The sequence below is a fragment of the Dryobates pubescens genome, chromosome 35 (assembly GCF_014839835.1).
Source record: "Dryobates pubescens isolate bDryPub1 chromosome 35, bDryPub1.pri, whole genome shotgun sequence".
NCBI classification, from domain to species: domain Eukaryota; kingdom Metazoa; phylum Chordata; class Aves; order Piciformes; family Picidae; genus Dryobates; species Dryobates pubescens.
Genome location: NC_071646.1, coordinates 2,271,951 through 2,293,500, shown reverse-complemented (window position 1 = coordinate 2,293,500; position 21,550 = coordinate 2,271,951). Strand labels below are relative to the sequence as shown.

Sequence of the window (21,550 nt, the reverse complement as noted above, 5' to 3'; positions counted from 1 at the left end):
GTCCCTCTCTGCCTAGCCGTTCTCCAGCCACTCTGACTCCAGCCTGTAGCACTGCATGGGGTTGCTGTGGGCAGTGTGCAGAACCTGGCACATCCGCACGGCTCCCAAAGGAGCTAAGAAAAGGCAACCCCAGTGCGAACGCAGCGCCCCCGCCGGCCCCGGGCGCCACTTTCACCGAGCCGCGGGTGGCACTACAGCTCCCGGCAGCACACGCGCGGGGGGCGGGGCCAAGCCTCCCATTGGGCACTCTCCCGGGTGGCTTCGTGACGATTGGCGCTCGGCCACGCCCGTCCTGCCCGGCGCGGCGGCAGCGGCCGAAGTCCGCCGGGGATGGCTGGCGGGAGCGGGCGGCGGGCAGCGGCCTGGGCCGCGGGGCTGGGGCTGAGCGGGGCCGTGGCCGTGCTGCTCGGCACCGTGCTGCTCCGCGCCTACGTCCTGCGAGTCCCGGCCGTCCCGCGGCTGTGGGCCCGGCGCGGCGGCACCGCCGCCTTCAGCGCTGGCGAGCGGCTGGAGCTCAAGGAGGCGCTGCGAGGTGAGGGGGCCCGGCCGGGCTGAGCCACCCTCCCGCCCCGCCGGCGCTTCCCACAGGCCGGCAGCCTCTGCGCCCCTTGGCAGCTCCGGGTCGGGGCTTCTTTCCGGCCCAGTTTCTCCGGTGTGGCGACTGGGGAGGCCTTTCCCCAGGGAGAGAAGCGGTGGGCGGCCGTGGGGCACGGGTGGGAGTGGGGCAGCAGCGGAGAAGGGCATTGAGCGTATGAGGAAAGCTGCTGTGAGGGTGCTGGAGCTCTGGAGCAGGCTGCCCAGAGAGGCTGTGGAGCCTCTGGAGGTGGTGATCCTGGGCAAACTGCCGTGGGTGCCCCGGCTTGAGCAGGAGGCTTGGACTGGATCATCCCTGGAGGTCCCTTCCAACCCTCACCATGCAGGGGGTGTGTGACACTTCCTCAGGTGTTTTCCCCTAAAGGGGGCCGGTTGGTTATTCTCCTGAGCCAGCTTCCTTCCCTTGGTGGTTTTTCTTCCTCTCTTCCCCGGTCTCACACTCCAGGCACGCTGTGACTGCAGTTTGCCAGGCGATCTCTGCCCCCCCGATCGATCCTTGCTGGGGCTGGGACCTTGCTCGCTGCAGGCAGCCTGCCTGTAAGGAGCCTGCGGTGTGCTTGTGCTCTCTGGCACAGGCTGCTACAGGAGGCTTTGGAGACCCTTCGATCTCGTGAGGTTTGGCAGTTAGCAGGAAACCACAGCCTGGCATGAAGTGATAAATAGTCCTGGGCTGCCCAAGCAGGGCTTGGGTGCCATAAATCTCCCCCGTTGCTGCCTGGTGAGATTTATTGCTTAGCAAATTGTGTTTGCATGTGATTTTAATGGGGAAATGCAGGCATGCAAGGGATGTTTATTTGTGTGTTTCCTCTTAAATAGCACAGCCTGTAAATGGGTCTGTAACCTCACCTTGATGGGTGCTCCTAGGGAAGGCAGCTGTGGTTGGGACTGAGGGAGCTGGGGATTGTTCAGCCTGGAGAAGAGGAGGCTCCAGGGGCACCTCAGTGCTGCCTTGCAATGCCTGAAGAGATCCTACAGGAAGGCTGCAGAGGGACTTTTCACCAGGGTGAAAGGTTGGACTTGATGATCTTTGAGGTCTCTTCCAACCTTGGTGATTTTGTGATTCTGTGTCTAGAGACAGGACAAGGGGGAATGGTTTGAAGCTGAGAGAGAGAAAGGGTTAGGCTAGATCTTAGGAAGAAGTTTTTCAGTAGGAGGGTGGTGAGACCCTGGAACAGGCTGCCCAGGGAGGCTGTGGATGCCTCCTGCCTGGCCAGGTTGGAGGAGGCCTTAAGCAGCTGAGGGTAGCTGAGAGGTGTCCCTGCCCGTGGTGGGGAGGTTGGAGGAGATGATCTGTGAGGTCCTTTCCAACCTGAGCCGCTCTGTGTTGGAGAGCAGCCATGTCTGACCTTGTTTGAATGACAGAGCAGACCAGAAGGACCAACAAAAGCTCTGTCTGTTTATGTATCTTAGCAGGTTGGAGTAGTGTGAGAGGAGGTGCTAACACAATCTTGCCATCACAACCCGACTTGGAACAAACCCCAAACCCCTGTGAACTGCCAGCTAAGCTGCCTGCTTAGCTGCCAAACTAGTTTGTGACTGTGAGGAATCAGGTCACCCTAACAGCATGCAGCTGCTTCTGGGCAGTAGCATTTCTAACAGCATCACTCAACACTTGAAAGGGAGTTTTGAGTAGCTAGAAAATAAATACCTGGGCTGAAAGTGGCAGGAGATTGTGGTGTGCTGCGTGCACCCAGCTCAGCTGAAGTCCCTCAGCCTGTTTTCATAGTGGCAAGCTCTTGCTGGGGTGTGAAATCATCTTTCAAGCCTGGAAAACACTCAGGAATGCCTAAAGTGCTTCCCCTGTTGAACTGCAATCCCCACCCTGTTTGATTTCAGTGGTAATTGATGCTGCCTCTTTCTGTGTTTCATCCCAGGGGCTATTAGAATCCCAACTGTTTCCATATCTCCAGAGGAGCTGAACACAACTGCCATGGCAGAATTTGGGCATTACATTCAGGAAGGTACCAAACTTGCATTCTTTGCCATCTCTTTGGAGTTCTGTGAGCCAACAGAGAGTGCTTGTGGTTCTGGGAATAGAGCAGAGCAGGTTCTCCTTTGGGTTTGCCTCAATTTGTGGTTCTGGGGCTAGAACAGAGCAGATTCTCCTTTGGTTTAATTTAATTGATGGTTCTGGAATAGAATGGAACAGACTTCTCCTTTTGTTTTGCCTCAATTTATGCTTCTAGACTAGAACAGAACAGATTATCTTTTTGTTTTACCTCAGTTTATGCTTCTGGAGTACAACAGAACAGATTCTCCTTTTGGTTTGCCTCAGTTTATGCTTCTAGACTAGAATGGAACAGATTCTCCTTTGGGTTTCATTCAACTTACCTGTTCCATCCTATTGCAGAACCATTTCCCTTGTGTTTTACCTCAGTTTGTGCTTCTACAATAGAACAGAACAGCCCTTTCCTTTTGTTTTACCTCAGTTTATGGTTCTGGAATAGAATGGAACAGATTCCCCTTTGGGTTTACCTCAGTTTATGCTTCTGGAATAGCATGGAACAGATTCTCCTTTTGGCTTCATTCAACTTAACCTGTTCCATCCTATTGCAGAACCATTTCCCTTGTGTTTTACCTCAGTTTATGGTTCTACAATAGAATAGAACACATTTCCCTTGTGTTTTACCTCAGTTTGTGCTTCTACAATAGAACAGAACAGCCCTTTCCTTTTGGTTTACCTCAGGAAGGGCCTGGACTGACCAAAGTCGCCTCTCCAGCAGCATCCTTTGGTGTAGCAATGTCCAAAGCTGGAGCAGGGGAGGTTCAGCTGTTGGCTTTTGCTCTTTGGGATGGTTAAATGACTTTGCCACTGGAAGTACAAAGAGGAGGAGCAGCCTGCTTCAGTGCAGTGTTTTGTCAGTCCTCTCCCTGCTACCTGCAGCAGTGGTGAGCAGCAGCTCCTGGCCTGGCTGAGGGCAGTCTGAAATAAGAGAGTGAGGTGGATTGGTGGAGTTGTGAGAACAGAGCTGCCCACCTGCTTCCTGAAGCCCATCTGTTGTGCTTGCTCTTTCCTTCCAGTGGCTCCCCTTGAGGCTAGCTAGCTGAGTGCTGTGTGGGCTGCCTGGCTCTGGACATGGTTGTTAACGTTTCACCTGTGTTTGATTCTGTTCTCCCACAGTCTTCCCGGCCGTATTCTCTTCCAAGTTCATCCAGCATGAAGTTGTTGGGCAGTACAGCCACCTCTTCACTGTTCAGGGCTCTGACCCTGATCTGATGCCCTATATGCTGCTGGCACACATGGATGTCGTGCCTGCTCCCCCAGAGGGCTGGGATTTCCCTCCTTTCTCAGCTGCAGAGCACCAAGGTTTCATCTACGGACGAGGAGCTCTGGATAACAAAAACTCCGCCATAGTACGTCTGCTGGGGGATGTCCTTCCTGGGAGGTGCACAAGGCAGAGGGCAGGAAGCTGCTCTCTTGAAGTTTGCTAGATTGTCTCTTGCCCCTCTTTCACAGTCACAGAATATTAGTGGTTGCAAGGGACCTCAAAAGATCATCCAGTCCAACACCCCCTGCCAGGGCAGGTCACGCAGGAACGCATCCAGGTGGATTTTGAAGGAGAAGGAGACTCCACAGTCTCTCTGGGCAGCCTGCTCCAGGGCTCCAGCACCCTCACAGTGAGAAGGGTTTCCCTTTTGTTCCTGTGGGCCCCACTCTGCTTCAGCTTGCCCCTGCTGCCCCTTGTCCTGTCACTGGACATCAGTGAGCAGAGCCTGGTTCTGTTCTCCTGACTCTGCCCTGCACATCTTTATCAACAGGAATGAGGGCAGCCCTTGGGCTTCTCTGCTCCAGTTTGCCCCTGCTGCCCCTTGTCCTGTCACTGGACATCAGTGAGCAGAGCCTGGTTCTGTCCTCCCAACACTGCCCTGCACATCTGTAGGAATGAGGGCAGCCCTTGGGCTTCTCTGCTCCAGCTAGCACCCACTGCCCCTTGTTCTGTCACTGGACATCACTGAGCAGAGCCTGTGGATGAGGCCTTGGGCAGCTGAGTCTAGTTGAGAGATGTCCCTGCCCATGGCAGAGAGATGATCTCAGAGGTCCCCTCCATTCTAAACCATTCTGTGATGGTTCTATGAACTGCTCAAATCACTTCTCAAATGGACACTGAAAATAAGCAGTGAGCACTGCCAAAACAGCTGCTGAGAGGAGAGAGGGGAGAGAATCTCTTCTCCTGTGAAGAATGGACAAGCTTACCTTGAATAGAAGCCAAGAGGTGAGGTGGGCTGACAGCAGTGAGTGGCAGATTTCAGTTCTCATCCCTCAGATTGCCTCACTTGGCTTCAGTCCTCTGGGCTCATTTTGTGCAGCACACACTGCTTGCTCAGTGGGTTTGGTGGCTCAGGGCAGGGCTGAGATGTGCATGGAACAGGCAGCTGAAAGGGACAGGGAATTCCAGGGGAACTCAGAACTCCCTCCTGCTGCTTCCTGTGCAGTTTGTTACCAACCCCAGCAGCACCAAGAACAAGCTCCCACTGTGTTTGGTGCCTGGACACAATCTTCAGCTTTACTGATCCAAAACATTGCAGAGGCTAGGAGGAATATCATCAGGAGGAGCTGTAGAGATGAAAGCTCCACTGTGAGCAGGACAAAGGCCCCTTACAGGCTGTGGATGCAGCAGATGCCTTCCACCTTGCACTGCAGCCTTTCCTTTCTCCTTCCTGACACCAAGTGCAATCCCTTCTGCTTCTTTGTGATTTGTTGGCTTTGGGGTTGTTTTTTTCTGCAGGGTATTCTGCAAGCTCTGGAGTTTTTGCTGAGGAGAAATTACAGACCCCACAGATCTTTCTATGTTGGTATTGGACATGATGAAGAGGTATTTGCTTTCATTTCATCCAAATGGCATAAGCCCAGGCTGGGTGCAGGGTGGGTTGAGAGTGGATCTGAAGAAAGAGACTTGGGGGTGTTGAATTGATTGATGAGCAGCTCCCCAGGAGCTGGCAGTGCCCTCCTGCAGCCCAGCAGGCAGCTGTGTGCTGGGCTGCAGCCAGAGGAGTGTGGGCAGCAGGGCAGGAGAGGGGATTCTGCCCCTTGGCTCTGCTCTGCTGAGACCTCACCTCCAACGCTGCCTCCAGCTCTGGTGTCCCCAGCATAAGGACACAGAGCTGCTGGAGTGAGTCCAGGGGAGTCCACAAAGATCACCTAAGGGCTGGAGCAGCTCTGCTGTGAGCACAGGCTGAGGGAGCTGGGGGTGTGCAGCCTGGAGAGGAGAAGGCTCTGGAGGGACCAGTACAGGAAGGCTGCAGAGGGACTTCTCCTGGGGGTGTCCAGAGACAGGCCAAGGGGGAATGGTTTGAAGCTGAGGGACAGCAGGGTTAGACTGGAGCTGAGGAAGAAGCTCTGTGGGAGGGTGGTGAGACTCTGGACCAGGCTGCCCAGGGAGGCTGTGGCTGCCTCATCCTGGTTGGATGTGGCTTTGAGCAGCTGAGTCTAGTTGAGAGGTGTCCCTTAGAGAGCTAAGGTCCTTTCCAGCCTGAGCCCATCTGTGAGTCTGTGTTCTCCATGTGTGGTCAGGAGGCTTAATTTTTAAACACTGCTCAGCTGGGAAAACCTTGCCTGGTTTTCTTGGTTGTTGGGGGGCAGATGCTGTGTCAGGCACAGGCTCATAGCTACAGACTGATTGTTTGGCTCTTGAGTGCCACAAAGGATTGGCTGTGATGAGAGCAGCACACAGCAGAGGTGTTAGGTTGAATTCTCTTCTGCATGGGAGGTGCAGCAGGAGGCCCCTTCTGGAGGATGCCCAGCACATGGAAAATGCCCATGGTGACTTAGAGATGAAAATGGTGGTTGAAGCAGACAGGAGGAGCTAAGGGAAAGATTCCACTCCTCTTGTGCTCCCCAAATGATTAAAAAGAGTGAGGGGGTGGGGGGTGGTTGTTCAGTGCCAAGATGCAGAGCTGAAGGATTGTTAATAGTTGACATGAAAACCTCTTGGAGTTGGCTCCTCTGTGGAGTGCCTGGCTCTGAGGCATGCTTGTGTCTGAGAACCAGGATGATTCAGAGCCACATGCAGTGACTGCTGAGCAGGAGCATTCCTCAGCATGGCTGCAAACTCCTCTGCTGCTAGGCCTTTCATCACCTCCAGTGGGTTTTGCCAGGAGGAAGCTTTGATTGGTGGCAGGCTGCTCCAGTGCTGTTCACCAGGGGGTTTCATCCATCCTTTGCATCTGCAGCACTGGGCACTGTCAACAGCAGCAAGATGATTCCTGCTGCTGTGGTTTAATCTGTTGAGTTCCTCTGACTGGAGGAACCCTTCTGCACCTTCTCACAGGTGTCTGGGTGGAAGGGAGCCATGAAGATGGCAGCTCTGCTGGAAGCCAGAGGAGTGAAGCTCTCCTTCTTACTAGATGAGGGAAGTGGAATACTGGATGGCATCATTGCAGGAGTGCAGAAGCCAGTGGCTCTGTAAGTGAGGAACACCACTGCCCATGATGAAAGTGATGCATTGGCAGTCACCAGTTTGTGAGGGCTGACCTTGGTCATGTCAATCAGATGTTTCCAAGGCGTGTGGCAGTGCTGCTGCTGCTGCTAAAGTGCAAGCACAGGGACTTGAGGTTTTGCTTGCTGTCCATCACAGCCTGCTCAGCACAGCAGCATGCTCCTGATAGCCAGGGCAAGGGTGGTAATTGTCTGCCTTAGAGCCTGCTCACTGGAGCAGCAGCAGCCAAGGCATCAGCCCTCCAGACACCTGAGGGCTGTGTTCAGGGCTTGTTGTTGCTGCTGCTTTGTTTGGTTATTACAACCCTGGAAGCATGCAGAGTGATTCCTTTTACCTGTGCCTGTGTGTTTGGAGGTGCATTAATCATTTGCTTGCCACTGACCAGGGTTGCCATCACAGAAAAGGGCTCAATAACACTGAACTTCACTGTGGACAGAGAGCCAGGACACTCATCTGTGCCTCCTAAGGAGACAAGCATTGGCATTCTTGCAGCAGCCATGGCCAGGTGAGAGCTTCCCCAGCACCTTGCCTTGCTTTCCCCTGGCAGTGCCAACCTTGGTGATACTGTGCCTAATTCCTACCCCAGACCTCCCCCCAGGGCAGTTTCTGGGGGTCCTCATGGGACATTCCTCTGATTGGAAGCTCCAGGGGCTGTGAGTGGTGTGAGCTTTAAGTTGGATATTAGGGGTCTGGAGCACAGCCCTGTGAGGAGAGGCTGAGGGAGCTGGGGTTGCTTAGCCTGGAGAAGAAAAGGCTCAGAGGAGACCTCACTGCTGTTGATAGCTACCTGAAGGGAGGCTGTAGCCAGGAGGGGGTTGGTCTCTTCTCCCAGGCAAGCAGCACTAGAACAAGAGGACACAGCCTCAAGCTGTGCAGGGGGAAGTTTAGGCTTGACCTTAAGAGGAAGGTCTTCACAGCAAGAGAGAATGCAATGGGCTGCCCAGGGAGGTGGTGGGGTCAGCATCCCTGGAGGTGTTTAAGAATTAAAGCCTGGATGAGGCACTTAGTGCCATGGGCTAGGTGATGAGATGGGGTTGGGTGATTAGATGGGCTAGGTGATTAGATGGGGTTGGGTGATCAGCTGGTCCTGGTGATCTTGGAGGTCTCTTCCAACCTGGTTGATTCTGTGTGTGAAACCTAACCTCCAAGCCAGCCAAGCAGACTCCTAAATCACTGATTAGTGCTAGAAGGAGAGGAAATGGCCTCAAGTTGCACCAGGGGAGGTTTAGGTTGGATATTGGGCTGGTGGGAGGTGTCCCTGCCCATGGCAGGGGACTGGAGCTGAGTGATCCCTAAGGTCCCTTCCAACCCAAAGCGTTCTGTGGGCATCAGGTGTGAGCCGCCCTGGAAAGGCTGTGCCTGTAGCACTTAGAAACACATCAGGGAGCTGTGCACACAGCAGGAGGGGGGCAAAATGTGATGTGCAGCTGAGAGTCCCCTTCCTTCCAGCTGTTTGGAGCAGAGGGGCTTTGGTTTAGAGTCCAAGTGTTGCTGTGCTTCGCTGCAGGCTGGAGCAGAATCCCTTGCGCAACCTCTTTGGCCGCGGCCCAGAGCTCCTGACCATGGAGCACCTTGCAGCAGAGGTGAGGAAAGAGCTCTGATTGCATGCTCAGATCTTCATAGCAGTGAGTGAAGAGTAACCCAGCATATGAACTGAGAGCACAGTGACACAGTTCCTAGAAAGAAGAAGGCTCAGGCTGGCCTTTCTCCCAGCTTAATGCCAGTGGCATCCTGGCCTGCAGCAGGAGCAGGGAGGTCATTGAGCCCTGTGCTCAGCACTGCTCAGGCCACACCTGGAGTCCTGTGTCCAGTTCTGGACCCCTCAGCTTAGGGAAGATATCGAGTTGCTGGAAGGTGTCCAGAGAAGGGCAACAAAGCTGGGGAGGGGTCTGGAGCACAGCCCTGGGAGGAGAGGCTGAGGGAGCTGGGGTTGCTTAGCCTGCAGAAGAGGAGGCTCAGGGGAGACCTTCTTGCTCTCTCCAACTCCCTGAAGGGAGGTTGTAGCCTGGTGGGGATTGGTCTCTGCTCCCAGGCAAGCAGCACCAGAACAAGAGGACACAGTCTCAAGCTGTGCCAGGGGAGGTTTAGGCTGGAGGTGAGGAAGAAATTCTTCCCAACATGAGAGATTGCCTATTGGAATGTGCTGCCCAGGGAGGTGGTGGAGTCCCCATCACTGGAGGTGTTCAGGAAGAGCCTGGATGGGGTGCTTGGTGCCATGGTTGAGTTGATCAGATGGTGCTGGGTGCTAGGTTGGACTTGCTGATCTCTGAGGTCTTTTCCAAGCTGGTTAATTCTGTTCTATTCTAATTGTTGCTGCTGGAATGATTTAATCACAGCCAAGGCCCTGCACTGCCCCCCTGAAAACTAAAAGCTTCCTGATTTGTGCTTTTTTGTTTCCTCCACTCAGTTCAGGTTTCCTCTGAATCTCATCATGAGCAACCTCTGGCTGTTTTCACCTCTTGTCAGCAGGTAAGAAACTGTCTCCTTGAAGGCCATCTCCAGCCTCTCACCCTTCAAAAAGATTCATAGAATCCTAGTGTGGGTTGGGTTGGAAGGTTCCTCCAAAGGGCATCCAGTCTGACCCCCCTGCAGTCAGCAGGGACATCCTCTGCTAGAGCAGGTTGCTCAGAGCCTTGTCCAGCTTCACCTTGAATATCTCCAGGGGTGGGGCCTCAACCCCCTCCCTGGGCAACCAGCTGCAGTGCTCCAGCAGCCTCCTGGGGCAGAACTTGCTCCTCACATCCAATCTCAATCTGCTCTGCTCTCATTTCAAACCATTGTCCCTGCAGGCCTTTGCACACAGTCCCTCTGCAGCCTTCTTGTAGCCCCCTTCAGCTACTGGAGGGCTGCTCTGAGGTCTCTCTGGAGCCTTTTCTTCTCCAGGCTGAGCACCCCCAGCTCCCTCAGCCTGTCCTCACAGCAGAGCTGCTGCAACCCCCTGATCATTTTTGTGGCCTCCTCTGGACCTCAGCTCCAGGTCCTTCCTGTGCTGAGGGCTCCAGAGGTGGCTGCAGTGCTCCAGGTGAGGCCTCAGCAGAGCAAAGGGACAGAATCACCTCTCAGTTGGGAAAAAATCTCTTTGTTTTCCCTTTTCTTTCCCCCTAAGGATTCTTGCCTGGAAACCTTCCACCAATGCCCTGATCCGAACCACCACAGCAGTCACCATGTTCAATGCTGGCATTAAGGTATTCTCATGCAATGGTTTTTTTCCCCCTCCATGGAGTAAGGTGAGACAGCTAGGACATGGAGATTCCCCCTGCTCCCACCCACTTAGGAGAGAAATGCCAGACCAGGCCAGAAATGTAAGGTTGCTGTCACCTCCCTTCTCATTTTCACTTCAGCTGTGGCTTGCATGTGGCTGCAGTTGGAAGTTCATTGATTCCTGGACTCACAGAATGGTTTGGCTTGGAAGGGACCTTCAAGATCAGCCACTTCCAATCCCCCTGCCATGGGCAGGGGCACCTCCCACTAGACCTCATCCAGCCTGGCCTTGAACACCTCCAGGGAGAGGGCATCCACAAGCTCCCTGTTCCAGTGGCTCCCCAGCCTCACTCTAAAGAGCTTCTTCCTAATCTGGCTGAATCTCCCTTTCTCAAGCTGCAGTCCATTGTGCCTGCTCTTGTCACTACAGACCCTTGTAAAGTCCCGGCCTGGCTTTCTTGTAGGCTGCCTTGCAGGTGCTGGGAGGCTGCTCTAAGGTCTCCCTGAAGCCTTTTCCAGGCTGAACAGCCCCAACTCTCTCAACCTGTCCCCACAGGGGAGGTTCTGCAGCCCTCTGATCATCTTGGTGGCTTCCTCTGGACCTGCTCCAGCAGTTCCATGTCTCTCTTATGCTGGGGGCACCAGAACTGGACAGAGTGCTCCAGGTGTGGCCTCACCAGAGCAGAGGGGAGACCTCTGTCACCAAAAGCTCTCTGCAAACCACTCAAGCTGGTTTCTGTTTCAGGATGGACAAGGGCCTTGCTGTGCAATCATCCAAAGTACCACTGACAGGGTTTGGTGTGGGCTCTGGTGTTTGTGAGCACAGTTCTGGGGTTCACCCTTGTCCAAGGAGGGTCAGAATGCACCTTGGACTGAGAGATAACAAATTCTGCCTGGATCTTGTCCTGACAAGGAGGTGTAGCTGTCCAAAAAGTATTGCAGCCCTGGTAAACAACCAACCTGGCTGAGAGGAGGATCTTGAGTGTGTCCAGAGAAGGGCAACAGAGCTGGGGAGGGGTCTGGAGCACAGCCCTGGGAGGAGAGGCTGAGGGAGCTGGGGTTGCTTAGCCTGGAGAAGAGAAGGCTCAGGGGAGACCTTATTCCTGTCTGCAGCTACCTGAAGGGAGGTTGCAGCCTGGTGGGGGTTGGTCTCTGCTCCCAGGCACCCAGCACCAGAACAAGAGTACACAGTCTGAAGCTGTGCCAGGGGAGGTTTAGGCTGGAGGTGAGGAAGAAGTTGTTCATAGAAAGAGAGATTGGCCCTTGGGATGTGCTGCTCAGGGAGGTGGTGGAGTCACCATCCCTGGAGGTGCTTAAGAAGAGCCTGGATGGGGTGCTTGGTGCCATGGTTTAGTTGGTTAGGTGGTGCTGGGTGCTAGGTTGGACTTGCTGATCTCTGAGGTCTCTTCCAGCCTGGTTAAATTCTGTATTCTGTTACTGGAAAGCAGCAGTGGGCAAGAAAAGAAGGCTGCAGTGGCTGAACAGTGACACTGAGTGGCCAGCAGAGAAGTGACAGCCTGGCTGCCTGGCTTGGCCTCTTCTCACTGTACCTTATGGGTTCTGTTTAGCCTAACAAAATGCTGAATGGTTCTTTTGTGGAAGGGATGAGGTTTGCCTCAGCTGTTAGGTGACTTAAATGCCTCAGTCCTGGGGAAGAGTGATGTGAGAGAGAGGGCAAAATGCTGCTTGACAAGAAACACAAACACCAACTGAAAGAAAACCCTGACCTCATCAAGTGAGAAAAGCCCAACAGCAGTTTCTCAGTGTGAAGCTTCTGCAGGGAGAGAGATCCTCCCAAGAGGAAAGCTGCCTCAAATCTGAGGAATTTCTGCTGAGCTGAGCAACTTTTGGGTAGTTTCCTCTGCTACAGATCAGCTTTGCTGCTTTTCAGCACAGGATCATAGAATCAGTCAGGGTTGGAAGGGACCACAGGGATCAGCCAGTTCCAACCCCCCTGCCATGGGCAGGGACACCCCACACTAGATCAGCCTGGCCAGAGCCTCATCCAGCCTGGGCTTAAACACCTCCAGGGCTGGGGCCTCAACCACCTCCCTGGACAACCCATTCCAGGGCTTCACCACTCTCATGGGGAAGAACTTCCTCCTCACCTCCAGCTTCATTCCATCCCCCCTAGTCCTATCACTCCCTGAGATCCTGAGCAGTCCCTCCCCAGCCTTCTTGGAGCCCCCTTCAGACACTGGAAGGCCACAATGAGGTCACCTCAGAGCCTTCTCTTCTCCAGACTGAACAGCCCCAACTCCTTCAGTCTGTCCTCACAGCAGAGCAGCTCCAGCCCTCTGCTCATCCTCCTGGCCCTGCTCTGGACACCTTCCAGCACCTCCAGATCCCTCTTGCAATAGGGGCTCCAGAGCTGGAGGCAGTACTCCAGGTGGGGTCTCCCCAGAGCTGAGCAGAGGGGGAGAATCCCCTCCCTGGCCCTGCTGGCCACACTTCTCTTGCTGCAGCCCAGGCTCTGGTTAGCTTTCCGGGCTGCAAGTGCACACTGAGAGCTCCTGGTGAGCTTCTCCTCCCCCAGCACCCCCAAGTCTCTCTCCTCAGGGCTGCTTTCCAGCCAGTCCCTGCCCAGCCTGGATTTGTGCCTGGGATTGCCTGCACCCAGCTGCAGGACCCTGCCCTTGGTCTTGTTGAACCTCCTGAGGTTGGCTTGTGCCCACCTCTCCAGCCTGTCCAGGTCCCTCTGGATGGATCCCTTCCCTCCAACTGTCTGCTGCCCCACACAGCCTGGTGCCATCAGCAACCCTGCTGAGGCTGCACTCAGTGCCACTGTCCATGGCACCCACAGAGATGTTGAACAAGCTTGGTCCCAGGACTGATCCCTGAGGGACTCTGCTTGTCCCTGGCCTCCACTGGGACATGGACCCATGGACAGCCACTCTCTGGGTGCAGCCATCAAGCCAGTTCTTTATCCATCTAGTACAGAAAGAGCTTTCACCCTCAGTGGAAGCACTGCAGCATCAGCCAGGGGCCTGGGGTTGCTTCAGCAGCTTGTGAGAGTTTGCAGTTGGCATTTTCATCTGTGTGGGGTTTGGGGTGGTTTTGGGGTGTGTTTTTTTGCTGCCTTTGTAAGTTTGATCCTTTTCTCTTCTCCCCCTAGGTAAATGTCATCCCATCTTCTGCAAAAGCAACTGTCAACTTCAGGATCCACTCTGCAGAGACAGCTGCTGAGGTGTGTCCCTGCAGCCCAGGGGTGGGCCTGGCCTCCACTCCTTGCTCAGCAGCTTGGCTCTTGGCCATTGGTGGCAGCAGGTCTCCAGGAATCCTCTTTGCATCTCTCCCTGGCAGAAGGGAAGGTTTGGGAGTTGCCCCTTAACAGGGGCACAGCTGAGCTGTGGCCTCAGTGACAGGAGGAGAGGAAATGGCTTCAGGTTGTGCCAGGGGAGGTTTGGTCTGGACAAAAGGAGGCTGAGGGGAGACCTTCTGGCTCTCCACAGCTCCCTGAAAGGAGGTTGGAGCCGGGTGGGGGTTGGTCTCTTCTCCCCAGGAAGAAGTGACAGGGAGGGAGGGGGTGGCCTCAGGTGGTGCTGCTGGAGGGTTTGGGTTGGATGTGGGGAACAGTTTCTTCCCCAAGAGGTTGTCAAGGCCTGGCCCAGGCTGTCCAGGGCAGTTGGGCGGTTTCCAAGCCATGGAGAGGGGGTGCTGAGGGCCATGGTTTGGTGGTGTCCTGGCAGTGCTGGGTTAATGCTTGGACTTGATGATCTTCCAGGTCTTTTGCAGCCTAGGCCAGCCTGTGATGCTGTGTTCCACTCCTAGGTGCTCGAGGTAGTTAAGAGCATTATTGCTGATGAGAGAGTGAAGATTGAGGTGGTGGATGCCTTTGACCCCCTCCCCATCAGCCCATGGGATGAGCAGACCTTTGGAGTCCACCTTCTCCAGAGAACCATTCTGGACACCTTCCCTGCTGTTGACAGTGTGGTGCCAGGTAACAGCCAGCCCCTGATGGCTTGGTGCTTCCCCTCCAGCTTCCTCCCTGCTTCTCTCTTCCCCTCCCATCCCCCCAGGACTGATTTGTTTCCATTTGCTCCCTGCTTCTCCACCCCAGCTGGGTTTTCCTCTCTTATTTTTTCCTCTTTATTCCAACCCCTTTTTATGGTTACCAAGTTTTCATGTGGGCTTCTTTGGGGTGGGTTTATTTTTAAGCAGTGGAAGTGACCCCCCAAAAAAAGAGGCAAACAGGAAACTGAGAGAAACAATGAGCCTTGACTTGGACTCTCTGCACATACAAAGGGATCTCTTCAGGGAAGAAAGGAATTCTGAGGGAGAGAAGGAGGTCTTCTTGCTTTTAGCTCTTCTTTTATTGTTTCCTTAGCTGGCAAAAGCCATTCCTGCTTTTCTGTATTGTTCCCTGTGTACTCCAGCCCCCTTCCCTTTCCCTCAGCTTCCTCCTGGTGCTGTGCTGGTTGCTGGGCTGCAGTTTGAAGCTTCTGCTTTTATTGGGGCTCTTGGGATGAAAGGAGGCCTGGAAGAAGGCTGGGGAGGGACTTTGCACAGGGGCTTGTAGTGATGGGGCAAAGGGGGAGTGGATGTGGGCTGCAGAAGGGGGAATTTGGTCTGGAGATTAGGAAGAACTTCTTGGCAGTGAGGGTGGGGAGATGTGGGAAGAGGAATACTTTTACAGGGAGACACTGGCACAGGTTGCCCAGGGAGGCTGTGGATGCTCCCTCCCTGGAGGTGTTGAAGGCCAGGCTGGATGAGGCCTTGAGCAAGCTGGGCTGGTGGGAGGTGTCCCTGCCCATGGCAGGGGAGTTGGAACTGGCTGATCTTTAAGCTCCCTTCCAACCCAACCCATTCTATGCATCCATGAACCTCTCCTGCTCAGGAGGGAGGAAATGACCTTGCAGTGTGCTCCAGTGAATTGCTGATGGTGGAGCCTGGGGGTTAGGCAGAGCTGCTGTCAGATTCCTTTCCCTTCTGCTGGGAGAGGTGGGGGTCACTAAGTTGCTGCTCTCCTGAGGGGTTTTTTGTTGGTTGTCTTTCCAGGCACATGCATTGGAAACACAGACAGCAGGCACTTCACCAACCTCACAGCTGCCATTTACAGGTTCAACCCCATCCTCCTGGGACCAGGTGACCTCCCCAGGTACTGTGTTCTGCCTGCCTGTGGGGACTGGAGAGAGAGAAAGAGAGAGAGAAAGTGGTCAGGCAGGAGGAGGAAACCCAGCCTTGTATACCTTGGCGTGGTGGTGGTGCCTCACGTGCTGCCTGCCCACCCATTTCCTGCAGCTTTGGGTGCTGCACAGAGAGGGGATGGGAAGTGCAGCAGGAGAGAGTTAGCTCTTGCTCCTCTTTCCTCCCAACACCTCCTGTAGGTGCCCTGTTTGACAGCACAGCAGTGCTGTGAAGCTGGCTGGATCCTCTTCCAACCTGGTTCATTCCCATTGCCATTGCCATTCCTATTCTTATTCCCATTGCCATTCCCATTCTTATTCCTATTCTATTCTTTATGCAGTGCTGCAGTGGGAAAGGTCTTGTTATAGAATCATAGAATCACAAGTTAGGGTTGGAAGGGTCCTCAAGGCTCAGCCAGTTCCAACCCCCCTGCCATGGGCAGGGACACCTCACACCACAGCAGGTTGCTCACAGCCACCTCCAGCCTGGCTGCAAACACCTCCAGGCCTGAGGCTTCCACCACCTCCCTGGGCAGCCTGTGCCAGGCTCTCACCACCCTCATGGGGAACAACTTCTTCCTAACATCCAATCTGAATCTCCCCACTTCTAGTTTTGCTCCATCCCCCCCAGTCCTATCCCTCCCTGACACCCTCCAAAGTCCCTCCCCAGCTTTCCTGTAGGCCCCCTTAAGATAACTATTCTGGGCCTGGGCCTTGGCCTTGCTCAGCAGATTTATCCCACTGCTTGTCCACATGGAATTAGTTTGCTCCTTAAAGCTGGAAGTTAGGTTTCCTGTAATAAAATGCTCCCCAGGGAGGTGTTGGAGTCCCCAGGCCTGGAGGTGTGCAAGAAACCTGTGGCCATGGCACTTGGGGGCCATGGCTTGGTGGCCATGGAGGTTGGTTGGACTTGAAGGTCTCTTCCAAGCAAAGCAGTTCCAGGACTCTGTGATTTTTCTGTTGTGCATTGCTTCAGGAAGTGACAGGCAAGGAGGGTGCTGGGGAGCTGCAGGGGGGGTCCCAAAGCCACAGAGAAATCCAAACCATTCTTCTCCTCCTCCTTCTTGCAGGATCCATGGATTGAATGAGAGAATCTCAGTGGAGAGCTTTGAGAAGCAGGTGGAGTTCCTCTTTCAGCTGATTAAGAACTGTGACACTGATGAGCTTCCAGAGCCTCATGCAAAGTCCCACGAGCTGTGAGACACACACCTGAGGGGAGCAGCTGCTGAGGTGGACTCTGGGGGTGGCATAAAAGCAGTCTGGAAGCCTGGAGTGTTGGGGTTCTGAATGCTGGGGTTGCCATGCAGGTGGGAAAACTGCTGGTGGCTGCTTTAGGCAAAGGCTGTGGATGAGATCCTGGGCAAAACACACCAAATAACCCTGATCCCTCTTCCTCCCTGCTCTGAAATGCAGCCATGAAGCTGACTGTAAGGGTTGTCAGCCCTTTCTTTAAGCCTCTGCTGTTGGCAGCCACCTCCAAATCTAAGCTATAATCAGCCCTCACTCACCTGGCAGTGGTGGTGGAGTCCCCATCCCTGGAGGTGTTTAGGAAGAGCCTGGATGGGCTGCTTGGTGCCATGGTTTATTTGATCAGATGGTGTTGGGTGAGAGGTTGGACTTGATGATCTCAAAGGTCTTTTCCAACCTGGTTTACTCTACTCTACTCTACTCTACTCTACTCTACTCTACTCTACTCTACTCTACTCTACTCTACTCTACTCTACTCTACTCTACTCTACTCTACTCTACTCTACTCTACTCTACTCTCTGTGCTTCTGGCAGCCTCCTTTCATACAGCTCCTTGATTGCTCACCAGCTGTGTCTGGCAGGAGCTCACATGAGGGCTTTGTGACATGCTGAGGCTCTCAGGGGGCTGTAGAGATGTACTCAGTTTGTTGCACTGCTGCTTGGTACCAGGTGCTGCCCTCAGCCAGGGTCACTTCCACTAAGTCCTTCCCTGCATGCACTGATTTCTGACTCTCTCTTAAAGTGCTGAGCTCCAAAAGTTGTGGCTGTGTTGCCTTCACTGATGTTGCCCTGATCTCAGAGGTGCTGGAACCTCTTTTTTTTTCCCTTCCTGTCTTCTCAGTGACTCTTTATTTGTCCCTCTCCCTCTTAGGCCTAGCTCAGCTGGGTGGCAGAGGAAGGAACTGCAGCTTGAAGTCAGAAACTTGATCAGTGTTGTCTGCTCCTGTTTGTATTCTCTTTCCACTCAATCACTTTCTGTGGAGTGTGTTTCACTCCTCTGAGAACTTGCTTGTGGAAGATGAAGGCCTTCAGTTTCTCCCAGCTCAGCGGCAGCAGAGATTCTTTGCTCCTCCCCTGCCCACAGAAGCAGTTTGTGCTGTGCTGCAGCTCTTCTGTTGGCTCAGCTCTCTGGGAATCCTCCTGTTCACTCCCTCTTGCACTAGCCTGCCTCTCTTTGTCAGCACTAAAGGTTTCAGTGTGCTTCTGGCTTTGCTAATCTCTTTAACTGGGGATCCCATTATTAACTAGGGAATTTAGAGCCAGCTGTTAGCCAAAGTAAAGGCTGGCTGGAAGCTGCTTTGTTGCAGACATGCAGGTACTAGCCAGCCCCATTCCCAGCATGGGTTGGGTTGGAAGAGACCTTAAAGCTCAGCCAGGACCTCATCCTGGAAGGAAGAGACCTTAAAGCTCCAACCCCCTGCCTTGGGCAGGGACAGCTCCCACCAGCCCAGCTTGCTCAAGGCCTCATCCAAGCTGGCCTTGAACACCTCCAGGGAAGGAGCATCCACAGCCTCCCTGGGCAACCTGTGCCTGTGTCTCCCCCCCTCATGGGGAAGAATTTCTTCCTCCTCTTCAGTCTCAATCTGCTGCTGCAGTGTTGCAGAGCTGTGTCTCCCTCTCAGAGCTGGAACTGGGTGGCCCTGCTGCCCTCAATTCATACTGCAGCATGCACTGGAATGCACAGGAAATACCCTGAGTGATGGAACTGTGGTTCCTGTGCTTTCCACTCACCTCTCTCTTATTTATTTGCCAGTCTGATCTTATCACTCTGGCCACTGAGTCCAAACTGCATCCATCTACTAACTGATTGAACCCAGCTTGGTCCTGGCATCTAATAAAACAAGGGCTGCAGATTCTTTGCTGATTATCACTTAGTCTTTCTCTCTTTTGTGTGTGTGTGTGTTTTGGTTTAATGTCTGATTGCAGTGAAGTCATTTCCACAGCTGCTCCTGCACTGCAGCAAGCCCCAGAGTTTCCATCCAAACAAACCCACATAGTTTCCACCATGCTTTTCATCTCTCTAGCCTCCCTGGTGCTCCTCTTTCTATCCAGAATTAGCTACCTCTCTCTTTTGTGCATTGCTGGGTGGTGAAGAGCTTGCAGCTCTGGTGCTTCAGTGCCTTTTGTCTGCCTGCCCTCATGTCAGTGATTTGTTGAGCCCACATCCCTGGGGCTCTTTTGTGAAGGTGGCAAACTCCTGGTGCAGCAAAAGTGATGTGGGCAGGGTAGAGCACAGGCAAATCAGCCCCCCAGGAGCTGGAGGTAGAGGAAGGGGTTTTTGGTTGGGGTTTCTGTTGTGCTCTGACAGCTCTCTGTAAAGACAACTGGAGTCTAAAGCCTTCAGTTTGACTGTGGTAGCCTGGGGTCAATACTGTTTAGCATCTCCTGAATGACCTGGAGCATCACACAGGGCATCCCCAGCAGGTTTGCAGGTGATGCAAAACCAAGAGGAGTGGGTGACTCACCTGATGTTTGTGCTGCTGTTGCCCCCAGGGGGCTGGAGAGAGATGGGGAAGCAGCACCCCAGGGAGCTGGAGAGAGATGGGGAAGCAGCACCCCAGGGAGATGGAGAGGTTCTTGTGAAGCTCACCAAAGGGAAATGGCAGAGTCCTGCCCCTGATGGGGAATAACCCTGTGCTGAGGACTGGCTAGTTGGAAGTCAGCACTGCAGAGAAGGACACAGGGCTCCTGGCTGGCAGGTTGAACATGAGCCAGCAGTGTGCCCTGGAGGTAAAGAAGGCCAAAAGATTCCTAGGAGTAAAGAGAAGTTGCTGTCCTGAGGTCCCTTCCAATCTTAGCCACTGTGTGATTGTGTTGGGGGGCAGAGGGTGTGAAAAGCCTAAGCTGGGTGGTGATGGTGTGCAGTGGGAGCACACTTGGGGTGTGAAAGGAGAGATTTATTGCCTGGCCCCATCCCCTTGCCCCCAGCCCTTCAGCTCTTGCTGAGCATTGCTCAGATCCCCAACCCCTCCCAGGGCTCTCAGCCTTTCCTCCTGGCAGAGGTGCTCCAGGCCCCCTCAGCATCTTTAGCCCTGGCCCTTTCCTGCTGAGATCACAGGGTTGCAGGGTGTCAGCAGCAGGTGAGAGTGCCAGGTGCATCACCACCCCATGGATCAACAGCTCTCTGAGCTGTGTTCTCTGTGATGAGTCACTGCTTCGAGCATGCAGTGCAGTTACCTCTGATTCAGCAGAGAAAAGCCTGATTTTCTGCTCTGAAGACACACAGATTGGTGTCATACCCAGGGGGGTTTGGAGTGCTCTTAGTCCAGCTCCAGGCTGTTACCATCCATGGTACCTTCCTTTCCCTCACTGCTTTATAGCCAGGGCTAGAAAGCTGCCATTCTTCTGAGCACTTAACTCAAGGTATGTGCCTGTGGGGGTCACAAGATGTCCTCTCCCACACCTGGCACTTTCTAAAGCAGGCTCCCTCTCTGGCCTCTGTTGGGAAGGACCTGGGTTATTTTCAGCCCTGAGTGACTGTGGAGAGTTCAGGCTCAGAGCTGGAGGAGAATGCAGGAACAAGGTGTTTACAAAGTTGTTTCCTCCAGCCTTGTGTTGGACACTTGCATCCTTGGCTCCTCTTCTGCTGGGCTGTTTGGTCTTTTCATGGAGCTGGTGAGATCCATTTGTCTCAAGCTGGTTGTGGGGGGGTTGAATTCAATGACATTTTGCTCCCTTTCTGCCCAAGATCTGTTTAAAAAGTCTCCAAGGCATAGCCTAAAGCTGCCACAGTGCTGCTGCTGCACTCAGCCTAGCTCAGCCCAGCCCAGCCCATGCCACCAGATGCTGTTCCTACAGTGCTGCCCAGTCCTGTGTAGACCTCCTAAAAGGTTAATCCCAGTGTCCTCGTTGGGATTTGGGGAAGGGAGAGCTGCTTCATGGAGTTGGGAATAAAGGGGGAGTGAGGAGGTGGCTTAACTGAGCCTGGTTTTAACCTCTGCAGTCAATGAGGGAGACCTTCTTGCTCTCTCCAGCTCCCTGAAGGGAGGTTGGAGCCAGGTGGGGCTTGGTCTCTTCTCCCAGGCAAGCAGCACCAGAACAAGAGGACACAGTCTCAAGCTGTGCCAGGGGAGGTTTAGGCTGGGTGTTAGGAAGAGAGAATGGCCATTGGAATGTGCTGCCCAGAGAGGTGGTGGAGTCCCCATCCCTGGAGGTGTTCAAGAGGAGATTGGATGTGGCACTTGGAGCCAGGGTTGGGTTAGTCAGGAGGTGTTGGGTGGCAGCTTGGACTGGATGATCTCTGAGGTCTTTTCCAACCTTTCTGATTCATCTCTTCTATGATCTAGTGAAGCTCCCAGGTAAACTCTTCCCTTTCCCAAGAGTTCTTGGTCCCTGCCAGCTCTGCTCAGCCTCGTGCTGCTGGGGCTTTCCTCAGCCCTGATCTCTGCACAGAAATGAAGTCACAGCTTGCATCCGGCCCAAAGGGGGAGGCATGTCCTCAGTGCCCCCCTGACAGCTGTCCCTGCTGCGGTGGGGTCAGCAGCTGCTGACACAGGAACCACTGGCCTGGTGGAGCACAGGAAGTGAGGACCTTTCAGCTCCTTTCCACCAGCTGCTCTCACGTGGGATGGGCCCAAGGGCTGTACCTGACCGAGCCTGACCTGTGTTTGTCACGGCAGGCACGGCACGTGGGTGCCACATGAGCACAGGTGGGAGCAGTGCTTGTTGGGAGCTTGGGGAAAGAGGGGATGGTGGTGGGTTTGTTTGCTTCCAGGCTGGTGAAACAGAAAGGAAGTTGGAGCCAGGTGGGGCTAGGTCTCAAGTTGCAGCAGGGGAGGTTTAAGTTGGACTTTAGAAGAAACTTCTTCACCAAAAGGGTTCTGAAAGCCTGGCAGAGGCTGCCCAGGTGGAGGTGGCTGAATGCCCATCCCTGGAGGTGTTTGAAAACAGCTGAGATGTGGTGCTGAGGGCTGTGGTTTAGCACCAGAGTTGGTACAGTTAGAT

At 54.1% G+C, this 21,550-nt stretch overlaps 1 protein-coding gene across 1 annotated transcript; it reads left to right on the top strand.

Moving 5' to 3' along the window:
• The first annotated feature begins 301 nt into the window (after positions 1-301).
• On the top strand, positions 302-16,734 carry PM20D1 (peptidase M20 domain containing 1). The gene is made up of 13 exons (XM_054176437.1): positions 302-532; positions 2,469-2,555; positions 3,716-3,948; positions 5,322-5,408; positions 6,864-6,997; positions 7,417-7,536; positions 8,539-8,614; positions 9,439-9,500; positions 10,138-10,216; positions 13,348-13,419; positions 14,004-14,172; positions 15,231-15,330; positions 16,429-16,734. Exons 1-13 carry the CDS (start codon positions 331-333, stop codon positions 16,556-16,558), a joined length of 1,551 nt encoding a protein of 516 aa, XP_054032412.1. The 5' UTR covers positions 302-330; the 3' UTR covers positions 16,559-16,734.
• The last annotated feature ends 4,816 nt before the right edge of the window (positions 16,735-21,550 follow it).

Excerpts from the sequence above, each read along its gene's own strand:
- PM20D1 (XM_054176437.1), top strand. The coding sequence starts at position 331 with ATGGCTGGCGGGAGCGGGCGGCGGGCAGCGGCCTGGGCCGCGGGGCTG. Across the intron at positions 7,537-8,538 it reads CTTGCAGCAGCCATGGCCAG|GCTGGAGCAGAATCCCTTGC; the intron begins GTGAGAGCTTCC and ends GCTTCGCTGCAG. Across the intron at positions 8,615-9,438 it reads TGGAGCACCTTGCAGCAGAG|TTCAGGTTTCCTCTGAATCT; the intron begins GTGAGGAAAGAG and ends TCCTCCACTCAG.